Source organism: Astyanax mexicanus, chromosome 14 (assembly GCF_023375975.1).
Source record: "Astyanax mexicanus isolate ESR-SI-001 chromosome 14, AstMex3_surface, whole genome shotgun sequence".
Taxonomy (NCBI): Eukaryota; Metazoa; Chordata; class Actinopteri; order Characiformes; family Acestrorhamphidae; genus Astyanax; species Astyanax mexicanus.
The window spans coordinates 45,002,271-45,016,927 of NC_064421.1; the positions used below are offsets into that span (position 1 = coordinate 45,002,271).

At 36.7% G+C, this 14,657-nt stretch overlaps 1 protein-coding gene across 2 annotated transcripts; it reads right to left on the reverse strand.

Moving 5' to 3' along the window:
- Window positions 1-1,304: 1,304 nt before the first annotated feature.
- LOC103040083 (MAPK/MAK/MRK overlapping kinase) lies at window positions 1,305-13,150 on the reverse strand. Of its 2 annotated transcripts, none has more exons than XM_007258894.3 (12): window positions 12,610-13,150; window positions 8,314-8,428; window positions 8,111-8,200; window positions 7,916-7,986; window positions 6,985-7,063; window positions 6,655-6,703; window positions 6,359-6,537; window positions 6,158-6,259; window positions 4,497-4,670; window positions 3,438-3,558; window positions 3,007-3,198; window positions 1,305-1,735 (listed from the first exon to the last, which is right to left on the reverse strand). In XM_007258894.3, the coding sequence occupies exons 1-12, from the start codon at window positions 12,677-12,679 to the stop codon at window positions 1,658-1,660; spliced, it is 1,320 nt and encodes a 439-aa protein (XP_007258956.2). In that variant the 5' UTR covers window positions 12,680-13,150; the 3' UTR covers window positions 1,305-1,657. The 2 variants fall into 2 exon arrangements, with proteins under 2 accessions (XP_007258956.2, XP_007258957.2); XM_007258895.4 differs by lacking the exon at window positions 12,610-13,150 and adding an exon at window positions 12,093-12,336.
- Window positions 13,151-14,657: the final 1,507 nt, after the last annotated feature.

Here is a 14,657-nt window from a genome sequence, read left to right on the forward strand (position 1 = left end):
TGTGTACAGTACAGGCCAAAAGTTTGGACGCCCCTCCTCATTCAATGTGTTTTCTTTATTTTCATGATAAATAAAAAAAAATCCAATATCTCAAATTATACCACAGTTAGTTCCGACCCTGCAATGTGATTGGCTGAGAGGTGTTCTATGAGTGCCGTTATCAGCCGGTAATGCACTTTAACCAAATACTGATGCATGTGATGTAAAATCTGTTAGACGATTGCAATGACTTTGGATTAGAAAACACACAGTGGACCATCGCCAGCAGATGACATGGCTGCCAAATCTTCACACAGTGCAGGATCTTATCACTAGATTTCAGACACGTTTAACTCTGTGCCTCTCCAGTCTTCCTCCAGACTCTAGGAGAGTGATTTCAAAATGAAATGCATTATTTACTTTTATCTGAAGAAAGGACTTTAGAAAACTGAGCAACAGTCCAGTTCCTTTTCTATTTAGCCCAAGAAAGATGCTTCTGATTTTTATCTGTTCAGTAATGGCAGCAGAAGCTGAATGGCTTTTCTGAAGATGTCTGTGCATGGTGACACTTGATTTACAAAGAAGAGCCTTAGTCCACAATCATGAATCAACTTTTTCTTGACAAACTTCTCAAGGTTGCGGTCATCATTGTTGCTCATATACCTTTTCTTACCACATTTTCCTCCACCAGACAACTTTCTATTAATATTGATAGAGCATTCTACAGAAAGCCATCCTTTTCAGCAATGACTTTCTGTGGCTTACAATCCCTGAAGACTAGCACATGCCTCCTCCGACACATGTGAAGTCAGACTCCGCCTCTTTTTAAACTGCTGCTGATGCAGCTTTGCCGGGGAGCATCACAGTGCGCACGGAGAAAAGCACATTACTTGGTTCCGATACATCAGCTCACAGACGTCTTGTGCTGAGCGACATCACCCTTTGGAGTGATGTGGGGAGAAAGCAACATCTACCCACCCAAAGAGAGCAAGGCCAAGAGCTGTTCAACTCTCTCAGGGCTCTGACAGCTGATGGCAAGCTACATGAACGGGATTCGAACATATAATATTTTTAGATACACTAGTTTTATGAACCTGAGTACTACGTGTTGACCAACTTTCATGTCAGTAAACCTTAGAATGTTGCACAATTTATTTTATGGACAGATGCTTGAACCCAACAAGACTATATCAGGACTTAGAGAAGCTTTGAACAATTTTATTCGCAATTTTGAGTATATTTCTATAGGACAAGCTAGCTTGATGGAGAGTTGAAGATGATGTGTTTTGGGCTTTAATTAAAAGATGACACCAAAGCTTATAATGTTGTCATTGCTTTACATCTCACTTTTAAAGTGTAACTCCAACCAGTACAGTAACCAATAAACGCTCTTAAAGACATTTTTCTCTATTAAGTAGACAGTAGTTGAATTACATATGAAAACCAAGCCACTGTCTCCTTTAACATTGTTTCCAAATTACAAATACTTCAAATATTTTAACTGTGGTTTATAAAGAAGTGTAAAACAAGTCATTTATTTCAGTTCGTTTAGTTGTTTATAAGCAGCGAACTTAAGTTTCCACAGTGTGGATGCACTTCAGCATTCAACTTCACCCTTGCTGTTTCCTACCCCTAGCTGCATGTGAGAATAGTCTGTCATGCACTCAGAAGCTGAACTTCAGTAGTGTCCTCTTTTCCTTTCCAGAGGGGGCATGTAGTAGCTCTTCAAAGATGATCGGTGTGCATCTTCCCTGGGCTGCAGAGTTAAATATGGAAACATGTTCAGACCAGTTTAATAAAAACATAGTACACACTGATTGACAAATAAAAGTTATTGGAATTTAGTTAAACCATACATTTGACAGTAAAGATGATATATAATTATAATATTCAAGCAAAAGTTTAAGTAAAAAAAAATTCAATTGAAAAGAGGCTCCAGAATTCTGTTGGGCTGCCTCTAGCCTGCATGCAGGATGAGATATAGATGGGAATGAAGGTTTACAGGTTCCATAAGGTATCCTGCAGCACTTTTGCCCACAGATGTTGCAGCTAGGCCTGCACACTCATAGGTTGTTCAGTAAAACAAACTTGCAGTGTGTGGACAAGCATTATCCTACTGAAAAATGCCTGATAGATGCTCTGCACATATCGCTGAGCTGATAAGTGTTCTTCGTTCCACTACTAACGGTACACGTCCACTGGTACTTTTCTTCAACGCATGTCACCGTGCCGGATCTCCTGGCTCGCCGCATGTGGGCATGTCTGTGATGTTTTTGAATTCAAATGAAGCAACAGAAGTAAACAATCATAAGTTTAATATTTTACATTTTTAGTAAACCTCACTGTAATTTGTAGCTCTAAGAATTCATTCCACCATTTTCAACTTCTCTTCTGTGGTTAAAAGGCACCCAAACTGTAGGTCTGTGTGTCGCGTGGCAGCCTGCTCTTCCCTGATTGGCTGGATTCATTTGAATAAAGTTGAGCTCTGCTAAACCTTCTCGCCAGAGGGCTGGGCTGCGTTCAATACAACACTCTCTCCATTGAAATAAATAGGATGCGTTGGGGCTTAAGTGCCAGTGGACACATACCGTAAGAGATGACCGACTGTGATATGCAGCAATAGCAGGATTGAAGCACTCACCACAAAGCCTATGTACTCAATCATTAGCGTTTTTGTGTCGCAAAGAGAACATGGTTCCTGGTTCCATAGCAGATTTCTTGTTCATGCTGGGTGGCTTTTTACCTGTCCTTTGTGGCAAGACTCAGTATTCAATATTCATGTACATATACAGTATATGCCTGAGACATAACTGCATGATTTGCAGCAATGTGGGTGTGCTATTCTTTATGTCAATTAGTTTAAATAAAATAATAATAAAGCAAAACAAAGATATTTTATTCTAGCAGTGGGCTATTCTTTATTCTCTGGCTCAAAAAACATGCAAACTATAAATTTACCAATAAACATTGGTCATGAATTTAAAATAAAATCCACTCTAGCTATTTAGTTGTTTAGTGTTTTATTACCTTGGTTGAGTGAGAATGGCACTTTTTGGAATTGATGGCTGGCAGAGACCCTCGATGTGGTATGGTAAGAGCTGGTAGGCTGGGCACCGGATAGGGGATTTTCGGGGCAGGCAGTACCACGTTCAGTTTGGGCAGCTCCATTGGATAATGGAGCATACGCCTGCTGAGGGGGTCAGTGATATGCTTGAGTTGCTGCCAAAAGGAAGGAAGACAACAATGATTCTCCAGTTCTTCAACTCTGAGCATATAATGCATGTATTTTGTGATTCATTCACTATTGTTTTGTATGCAGTATGTAATCCATATAAATATCTAATAAGCCATTATTTAGATTTTTTTAATTTATTCGTGTAACATGAATTTAGCAGTTGTACAAAAGTTAAAGACAAGTGTTCTAGCCTGACTGCGGTTTAGCTGGTGGGTCACTGTACCTGTCGTCTACCCTGGCGTGCGATACGCCACAAGTGCTCCACAGAGCTGGGAGTAGAACTGGTGTCTGCATCCACAGTCCCAATATTCCTTTGAAGACCCACTGCTCTCCTTTCCCCCAACCTGAAGAAAACAACATTGCAAATAATGCCGGGAAAAGAATGCTTACATTTTCTTTAGTTGCTTTTAAAATGATTTATCCTCCCATTGCAAATTAGGTTTATTAACAAAAATACAAACCTAAAATAAACAAATCTGATTTTTTTTGTCATGTGTGACACAGATGTGTTTAAAACACATTGAATCTGACATTTTCAGTTCTGATTTTGACCAATTCAGTATGAGGTTTTTAAAAATGCAATGCGACTCAGGGCCCTATTTAAGCACTGTGCAGCTTGATTTAGGGCGTGTCAGTATGTCTGCAAAAGGTATGTACTAATTCTCTTACTCAATCATAAGTGTGTTTTGGCGTAACATGAAATAAACCAATCAGCATTGCGCTTACCAATCCCTTTAAGAGCCAGGTGCGCTCTGACTTCTGCGCTTCTCAGCAGAGGAAACTGACCTGCTTGTTTACGCTATGAAGGTGTGTGAGCAGGTCATTTATGTAAACAGCAATCTTATTTTATTCGAAATTCTGTTTATTGTTGATGTAAACGTTGGGTTTGCAAGGTGTACGTTGCCAAGATAGGAATGGACGTCTGATGGTTGACAGTTGTTTTCTGTTGCCAAGATAGCAATACGCCAGAAATTTAGCTGAACACACCTCATTTCCAGAACACCCCGCCCATAATCGCAGATATATTCTTAAGTGTCTTTGCTATGAAAACAATGCAAGCTGAAAATAGACTGTTTGCAGGATGTAAGATCCCAATAAGATAAGGCCCTCAGTCTAAATAGCCAGATTGGGAAAAAATAAAAAGCTTAAAAGCAAATAAAAAAAAAACAAGGATGCAAACTTTCAGGCCTGGTTTATATAGAATTATATATATTTTTAATGACAAACACCACCTTAGAAACACTAACAACTCTTTTGTGTGTGCGAGTTAATCTTAGCTTACCGCAGTTCTCTGAAGCAGGTGTGCTGCAATGCTACTCGAGCGCTTATGCGTTCGTCTGGATCGTAAGCCAACATTTGGTAGAGCAGAGACAGACTAGGCGCCGAGCACCGAGGGACCAGCTGAGAGAGCCCACAGCCTTTCCGAGGCAGAAAGTCAAAGTGCATTGAACGGGACCTTAGGTACAGGAGAAACACACATACCACTGAATCAATTTCACAAAGTTTAGGCACCACTGTAGAGGTGGACACTCACAGACAAATTATTCATTTAAGTATTCATTTGAAATTATCAATTTAATTAAATTTGTTGGCCTTTCAACCAAATTTTGTACCTTTGCATATATATATTAATTTTTTGCAGCATTGCATGTGGAGAACCCTCTGTATTTTCCTGGTTATCATGCAGTCACAGACGACAGAGAGTGAGAGAGATGGAACAGATTTGTCACTGTGCTGCTCTACAAAGCCCAGTCTGTTCAAAACTCTGGAACCTTGTATGGAATTTCAGATTTTTTTTTGTGAAGTGTGCACTGCAGGTGTATTCTCAGCACACACAGTGCTGTTTATTTTTCTTCTACTATTGAGTTTTATTTTAAACATTCAGCAAACAATAAATTAAAAAAAGATGAAAAAATGCCACTATATATGCCCTACTATATATATGCCCTACCTTCCTGTGGTCTAGATATTTTAATACTACTAAGTTCTAAAACATATTTATACTTTTTAAAGGACTGCTCCCGTTCTGCCCTTTACTCTGAGAACTTTCCACTGCTTTCGGTAAGTACTACATAACACAGTACTTTTACTTTCAGCACTTGAGTTGTACATTTTAGAACAAAATACTTGCTTAAATACCTGAGTACAAAAATTTTTAAATATTTAAGTACTCCCAAGTACTTAAGTGTGGTGCTAAAAGAACACTTCAACGTCTACTCAAGGCACTTTTTTGATGGAGCACTTAGTATTTTTACCCAAGTCTGGATACATGCAGTACCTTGCTGCTATGCACTATATTATTTTTTTAAGGAATACATTATGCATTATATTAGTTTATGTTTACTGACACACTAAAGAAAATAAGATTCACTTTACACATGGGTGTAATTTTATGGAGTACACACACAGGCAAAGTTCAGCTTGCCATTTAGCTTTGTTTCTCTGACTGAACACAGTAAAGTGGTGGGAATGAATATCTTTGTTTAAGCTGTAAAGGTAGAGCAAATGAAATCAACACTGTGATAAGTAAAGGGTGATTAGGACCTCCAAGTTCAGTTTACACTGAGAAATATAATGAACAATACAAAATAGTAATGTGATGAAACACCTAAAGAAAGATCCCTGATTGAAACAGACCTGATGGGTGGTGAGGTGTGTATTAGGCCAAGATCTTGCTTAAGAAGTGGAAGTGACTGCAGCAGTTTTACAGAAAGTATTTTAACGGACGGGTTAATAGGGTAATAACAGGGCAGGAGGAACAAGCAGGATCTATTTGGCAAGAATTTACAATGGGTTAGAAATAGAATCTAGATCGGCTATTTATGGTAGGAAAGGTTTTTGGGCTTACCACTACCTCTGATAATATAGGATAATTTAAATGCATCACTGTAGTCACTGGTTAGGATAGGTATGTAATGCCAATGTGATATAATGCGAACTCACTGCTTGAACTTTTGAAGGACCATGCTCTCTGGTGTTCCCAAAACATCATGAATCTTGGACACTTGATCCACTTCATTGCTTCCTGGAAACAAGGGGTTTAAACTAGAAGACAGTGAGACAAAAGAAACGGATTATAAAAAAGAAGAAGAAAAAGCATGATTATGTTCTAAACACATCATATATGCTACTCAGAACAGATACCTCATGATTTCAAAGAAAACACAGCCTGCACTCCATATGTCCATTTTTAAAGAGTAGTAGCCATCTGTGAGTAGACATTCTGGAGCTCTGTACCACCGTGTAGAGATGTATTCTGTATGAGGTGGTTTGGAATACACACTCCTGCAGGAGCCAAAGTCTGCCAGCTTCAACACATCATGCTACAGAAAAAAAAAATGGTCAAAGGTAAGGTCACAACTGCCCATGTATGTTTTTTGCTGTATGTGATCTATCGGTAGTATGCATTTACAATTAAACAACTATTACGGCTTCCTTACTTTGATTAAGATATTTTCTGGTTTCACATCTCTGTGGAAAATTCCGTTGCTTAAAAAGACAGTTCAGCCAGTTAGTGCAATCCGCATATTTTGTTAGTTGATTCATAAATTGTAAAAGTTCCTTTCATTCCTAACTCAGGTTTCATGCTAGTTTGCAAACACAAAAACCACCACGTAAGGAAAAACTAGATAAACTGGTTTCATCATTACAACTCAGTGTAAATACAGCCTAGCCTAGATAGAACAGGGTCCCATTCAATACTGCTCTGAGTTTGAAAAAAAAAAAGAAAACAGGCATAGTTTAAAAGAAGATTAAATAACAGAACATACCTGTGCATGTGATCCAGAGCTTTACAAAGCTGATACATGTAGTGTTTGACTTTGTTTTCCGTTAATGGATATTGCCTACCTGCATTCACATAAATATTATACAGTTACCACATGTAGTATGTACCACGACTGAAGATAAAGTTATAAATCACATGCAGTCAAGACCCAAAACCTTTTATATTACAACCCCTACATTATAAAAGGTTGTGAAAGTATGGAAAAACATGTATCTTATACTTGCTTTGATTTTTTTTTTTTTCATTTCAGACAGTATGAGCTCAATATATTTTGTTTTGTTGGTCAGCTTGCAAAAAACACTAAAAATAGAGCAAGGCATTTCTGCAAAAACAATATTCTTGGATATATGACAAAACACTAAAAACATTTTTTTAAATAATTATAAGAATATACCACTGCAACAAAATAAATGTTAAAGTTTCAATTTGCAAATGTGTATGTATAATAATTTCAAACAAAACATACCAAAAATCAGATTTTGTATAAAGTCATAATTTTAAAAAGCAAAATCATCTACCAAAATACTAAAGTGCAGAATATTTAGTGCATGCATGTAAACTGCCAACATAAAAATATGCAAAAAAATAAAATCATTTTTGCAAATAATCACAATACTACAATCACAATATATTGTGTACAAAACATCATGATCCTATGGAACAGTAAAGCATTTACTACACTGTCATGTTACCATTTCTTCTTACAACACTTAAACTACGTTATATTTTAGGTTCATACTGTCTGTCTGCAATGAAATATTTTTTTTAACGTCCCTACATTTTTCTGATTATAAATTCCATATTATGCATAGAGTGTAGCTGAGAGAGCTTCACTTAAATGTTATATGATATTAATGATCTGGACAGACTGCCATAAATGATAAGGATCAGGAGGGACTAAATATACTGAATACCTCTAATCAACTCATAGATGTTCATCTCCATTAGTTCACATATTAAAGACAAGGTCCTTGTGTCCGGGTCACTGGGAAAAAAAAAAAAAAACATATTTAACTGGAATCACTTTTTGAGTTGTGAGGAAAGTAGTATATTATTTGTATTAGTAGTTTATTGTTAACCTTTCTTTTTAGAGGCTGTAGAATACTTACAATATTAGTTCGTGCAGCTGCAGTATATTAGGGTGTGGGCTCAGTCTCTTCATTGCCTGAACTTCACGGAGGTTGTGTGCCTGTTCCAGGCTGAATGATGGAAATACATGAATTATTCAGTTTAAGGAACAGAACAAGTGCACAAACTGGCAAATCTAAATTAATATAATTATTCTTTAATATGATTTCCTCTGTGTGCTTACCTGTTAATGCTCTGCTTCATTGTTTTACAGGCATAGTGCTTCCCATTTTTGAGGTTTTGTACTTTTACCACTTCAGAAAACGTCCCTTCTCCGATCTTCTTGATTATTTTGTAACCTGCAAAGCATAGAAAAAGAAGTGAATCATTATATATTTAGGTTTGCTCTCATTAACACTAAGTCTGCACCAGTCAGGACTGGAATATTATGTATTTGCTGACACTAGGAGCTCTGAATGTTCTCACTTTTTGCATTCGCTCAAAAGGCTAACAACACTATATTGCCAAAAGTACTCTCCTGTTTGCCTTTGTACAAATATGAATTGAGTGACATTTCATTCTTAATCCCTAGGGTTCATGTCAGCCCACTCTTTGTACAAGACTTTCCACAAGGTTAAGGTGTGTGTTTATGGGGATTTTTGAGCATTCTTCCAGAAGTGCATTTCTGAGATCAGCGTTGGACCATAATTTGTACACTGGTGTGCAGTCATGTTGAAAAAGGAAGTGTCCATCATATCCAACAGGTTTTATCACAAAGCTGGGGGCAAAAAATGTATGAAATATCACTTGGTGTGCTGAAGCATTAGAAGTTCCTGAAAAACAACCCCACACCATAATCCCTCCTCCACTACAATTTACACTTGGCATGTGACACTCTGAGCACATTGTGCCTCAGCATCCACTGACCCTGCTTTGTGGTTGAGTTGCGGTTGTTCCCAATCACTTCCGCATTGTTGTAATACTGTGTTATAGTATCACTGACAGTTGGTTGTGAAATATTTAGTAGTGAGAAAATTTCAGGATTCGACTTGTGTCTGCACAGGTGCTGCATTCTATTAGAGTACCACACTGGAGTTCACTGAGCTCCTGAGAGTGACCCATTCTTTCACTAATGCATTACTAGTTAGGTACTTGGTTTTAAACACCTGTGGCCATAGACGTGATTGGAACAATGGAATTAAATTTCTGGATTTGGATGGATGACTGAATACTTTTGGCAATATATTTTATTCTATTTTTTCATTTGTCTAGTTTTTTTTTCTTTTACAAACAGGATTTTAAGAAAAATTAAAAGGTTATCTTTTTCTTTCGATTTTCAGATTTGTCCATTTTTGTATCTAGAAACAGTTGGTATAATGATTATTAATTACATTTTCTGACCGTTTCAGGCTAAATGCAAAAATAGAAAATTGGATGTAAAAACTCATTATTTATTTTTTTTTTACTGTAGTGCAGTGTACAAGAAATAAGTTTTAATCCAATTTTTCAATTTTAGTTTTTTTCATCTCTGCCCCTCACAATTGGAATTTCAGGAAAAATGAAAAGATAAATTATTTCTTTATTTTTTGTTTTTACAAGATACAAAACTGAACCAATCTGAAAACTGAGAGAAGATTCAACATTTTTCTCAAAATTCTTAGAAAGGCTGAAACGAAAAACTAGATAATTGAGAAAAAATTAATAAAAACACATTTCTTTTTCACTATACAGAATGGAAAAAAAAGATAATGAAGTTTTATACCCAATATTCTATTTTCGAATTTAGCTTGAAATGGTCAGAAAATTAAACTGATAACGTTACATTGACCTTTAACACAAATCTAAAGCTATAATCCAACTTTTACATTAAAAAAAAAACTTAATAATGAGGTTGGTTTAAAACACCTGTGGCCATAGAAGTGTCTGGAACATACGGAGCCCGGGAGGGGCCGTGGATAAAAAAAATATTAAAATCGAGTGAACGATGTAGCAGTTCGTGCTCACGTTTTCTTTAATTCGAGTGAACGATTTGCAATTCGTGCTCACGATTTCTTTAATTCGTGCTCACGATTTCTGTAATTCGTGCGCACGATTTCTGTAATTCGAGTGAACGATTTCTGTAATTCGTGCTCACGTTTTTATGCGCAATAAGACAAGAAGCTCGGAGGGAAAGGAGCATTTTCTCTCTTGATCTGTTACAGGGGTGCAGTAATGATAATCAGTTATCTACCTTTATAACCTGCTGTTATTAATGCACTAGTGTTACAGTTAGATGTACAGTACAGTGAGCAGATTTTGCCTGGTGGTGGAATCTCTACAGCGCGTGGGGGAGAGCCGTCCGCGGCATCGGTTCCCCCGCCGCCAGACACCTGCCGCGCGCGCAGGTCTTCACGGAGCTTATTTACCAACAATGTAGACAAATACAGTCAATTCCAGTCATGATTAAAGGAAACAAACATTACTAATGCAGGATAACTGTGTGTTATTAAAACCAGATCAAAACAAAGTTATAATGCAATGTGGAACTGTTTATAATTTCTTATTTTCAACAATAGTATAACGTAAAGAAGTATAATTATATAAATATACAGCTATAAGACTTAGGTCCAAATGTACACTGTAAAAGTTAATAAAGATAATACAAAATTAATGCAAGGTGTGACAGTTGTCTATGAATGGCTCATATAAGAGCTGCTTTAAATATGTAACACTATATAAAATCAAAATAGCTGGTCTAAAATACTATTAATACAATGTATTAAGATATTTAGTAAATAGGCATTTCATATAATAATTTGGATCAATTTGATAATTTATTCCAATATGTTTCCTAAAATAATTAAGTTTCTATATCTGATGAAATGTCCTGAATATCTGCTTATTCTCAAATCACAGTGTCCTGCCCAGAAACATGCCACAAGCTTCAAATAAAAAAAATATAATAATTATAAACTTCTTAAATGTATATTTTCTGAATTATGTGTTTATTTATTATACAAATTATTAAAATATAGATTAAATCTATCATAAAAGTAATAATGATGTAACCAGATTTAAGAAGGTGTGCATTTCCTTGGAGGCTGGCTGAATGTTATTTAGAAATTAATAAACACATTTGCACATTGCATTATAACTTTGTTTTGATCTGGTTTTAATAACACACAGTTGTCCTGCATCAGTAAAATGTTTGTTTCCTTTATTCATGACTGGAATTGACTGTATTTGTCTACATTGTTGGTAAATAAGCTCCGTGAAGACCTGCGCGCGCGGCAGGTGTCTGGGGGCGGGGGAACCGATGCCGCGGACGGCTCTCCCCCACGCGCTGTAGAGATTCCACCACCAGGCAAAATCTGCTCACTGTACTGTACATCTAACTGTAACACTAGTGCATTAATAACAGCAGGTTATAAAGGTAGATAACTGATTATCATTACTGCACCCCTGTAACAGATCAAGAGAGAAAATGCTCCTTTCCCTCCGAGCTTCTTGTCTTATTGCGCATAAAAACGTGAGCACGAATTACAGAAATCGTTCACTCGAATTACAGAAATCGTGCGCACGAATTACAGAAATCGTGAGCACGAATTAAAGAAATCGTGAGCACGAATTGCAAATCGTTCACTCGAATTAAAGAAAACGTGAGCACGAACTGCTACATCGTTCACTCGATTTTATTATTTTTTTTATCCACGGCCCCTCCCGGGCTCCGTAGGAACACCTAAATATTTTTTTTTTTTTTTGGGATTTGGACTTTTATGATTGAATACTTTTGGCAATATAGCTAACCTAACGCTAGGTAATTAACGTTAGTTAGCTAGGTGATGCCCTATAGTATGCTATAGCTAGCATTCATGAGCGAATACTTATTTACCCGTTCAGGTAACTTTAGGTTAGTTAGAAAAAGCTAGCAGGGTGCTCACAAAAATATATACGATAATACTCAACATATTTGCTTATTTTTTCAACAGTTAGTGAACACTTTTAGTAACTATATAACTTAGTTAAATAACTTAACTAACTTACTATCCATTCTTTAGCGCTGACACGGGTCGGAGAAGCAGCCGCAAAAAAGGACGGTTTCTTAGCGCACACATAGTTAACGACGCTTACATTCTTCAGGATATTTAACCTCAGTAAATAATCATAATAGCGTTCTCTTTTCGACTATTAAAACAACTTCTTTGCGCTGGGTTCGCGCTGACTCCCCGCCACCGCCATGTTAGCTTGTTAGCTTAGCTTAGCATTCGCTTAGCTAGGTCGCTACTGTCGCCCTGGTAACGGGGCACGCGCCCGGCCTCCACTCTGACCTGAGGTGAGCCGAGTCAAAGGAGCCGAGTGACTCAGTGAGACTTATACACACACACCTCTCACAGACACAAACAGGGGGTTTTATCTTTATTTTTTAACAAGGATTAATAGAAAACAGCTCGCGTAGGCCGCTCGAAGGACGCTACAGCAGGCCGTGGTTCGTTTTCTGAGAACAACACGCCCGCTGCTGTTAAAGGGCAGCGGGTGATATTAGGGTTAGTGAGCGACTCACCTCTCAGAGCGAGGGAGCTGCTGAGCGCCTGATCCGACTCCCACTGCTTCTTCTTCTCCACCACCTCCATCAGATCCAGCACAATCGAGATGATCAATAGACCAAATACACGGGCAAATTCTTTTTTTCGACCTCTAGCTGCATGTCTGTGCTGTAATACTGTAAGAAAAATACTACTCCTTCCGTTAAATTCCGTTTAATGAGAGAAATCTCAACTTTTCTCTTTCAGCTCTCCATCACCACAATTGAATAAACTGCATTTTATTATTAGCACGATCTGATATAAGTTATTGTAATAGTGATTTAACCTTGTAAGCGAACAATGCACGTTTCTTCCCTATAGGGTTAGTAAACCTAGCTCATTTACTGGTGGTTTGAGCTGGCTATTTGTAATTATTTATCTAGCTTCTAATAACCAACATGGCAGATGGCAAATCTTTCTCAAATATCAAAACCAATTCATATCTCATAAAAGAAAAAAAAATACGACCTGTATAAATTCCGCCGTTGTTAACATGCTGCACAGCATCATGAAAAGTCCATAGCTACCAGAGCCGGTTTATGCAGAGCATGCCCACTTTGACAGCAAACCGATAGGGGGAGCCCGCGAGTGAGTCCTTAATAAATGGGGTGAATGGAGCTAAACGGATAAAAACTCTAATTAAAAATAGTAATTTACTACTTATTCGAAATACTCATTTAATTTTAGAAATTCGAATAAAGTATTCCGCTAAAAAGTAAAGAAAACATAGCTATATATTAAAAAAAAAATCAACAGCAAACTGTTTTAGGCAGAGGCAAACACGCTAGCGTTACTGCTACTACTGTGTGCTGACTGGTTGGCAGAGATGTATAAAGCACTAGAGAACCAGACATGAGTAAAAGTACTATAATACTCAATAATGACTTGAGCACCACCATTTAAGTACGTGGAAGTACTAAAGTATTTAACATTTTTGTACCTAAGTATTTAAACAAGTAGATTTATTCTTAAATGTACTACTCAAGTACTGGAGGTAAAAGTACAAAGCGTTTTTAAAAAGCTCATAACTGGAGTTTAAACGCATTTAAATGTGGTACTAAAACATTTAATAATGTTCTGTGCTGAGAAATTAGTGTATTTTCCAGGGCAAAATTACCAAATATTTCATATGGTCCATGTGAACCCATTCATTTTGAACGTACTTGGGAGCGCCCTCTAAAGGCTTAACATTTTAATGCACAACATTGGTCAAACGAGTTTTATTTTTTTTATTTTTCCTATATCTTTGCAATAAATTACATGTATATTTTTTTTCATAATACATCCTCGTTTTTACATTCTTACTTTTTAAATAAAAACTCTATTTGTGTCAATACCCCCCAATGCACAACATGGGTTATATCATGGCCCACATTCATTTTCTATGTTACTTTATGTATGGCTATTCTTCCAGAGTCCAGCGAGAATAGGACTGCCTACTTAATTAACATACAAATGCAGAAATACATAAATAAATAAATTAAGACATATGAAAATAAATAAATGTAGAAATGTTTAAATAAATAAATGCAGAAATAAACAAATGTCTATGTATACACATATTACATGCTATGTTCACACGGTCACAGAGGTTTTTGTTCTTTTTCAGGATTTTAACAGCCTGATGTATTGTTTCTTAAGTCTATATTTAATAATAAAATAATTAATTTTTATTGTATGCTCTCGTTATTGTTTTATTTTATCTACTCTATTCAAGTATAAATTGAACTTGGAGCGTCTTTTTGTGTTTGTTTGTTTTTTTAATCAGAGCGTTTGCACAGCGTTGTGCTATGTGTCTTTTTAACGTAAAAAGCCAGTGTTTTCAGCCTCGTTCATGCATGGAAATAGATTCTTGATACCTTTTTAAATGTGTACTTTTTCATGACAAATTTTATTTATTTATGTATGTAATTTTTCGTCCTCCAAATTCACTTGTTACCGTTCTACTTCTACACACAATCCGAAACTTACTTCGACTTTTTTTTGACCACATGCGTTGGAGCAAAAAACAAACAGGCTTCCGTAG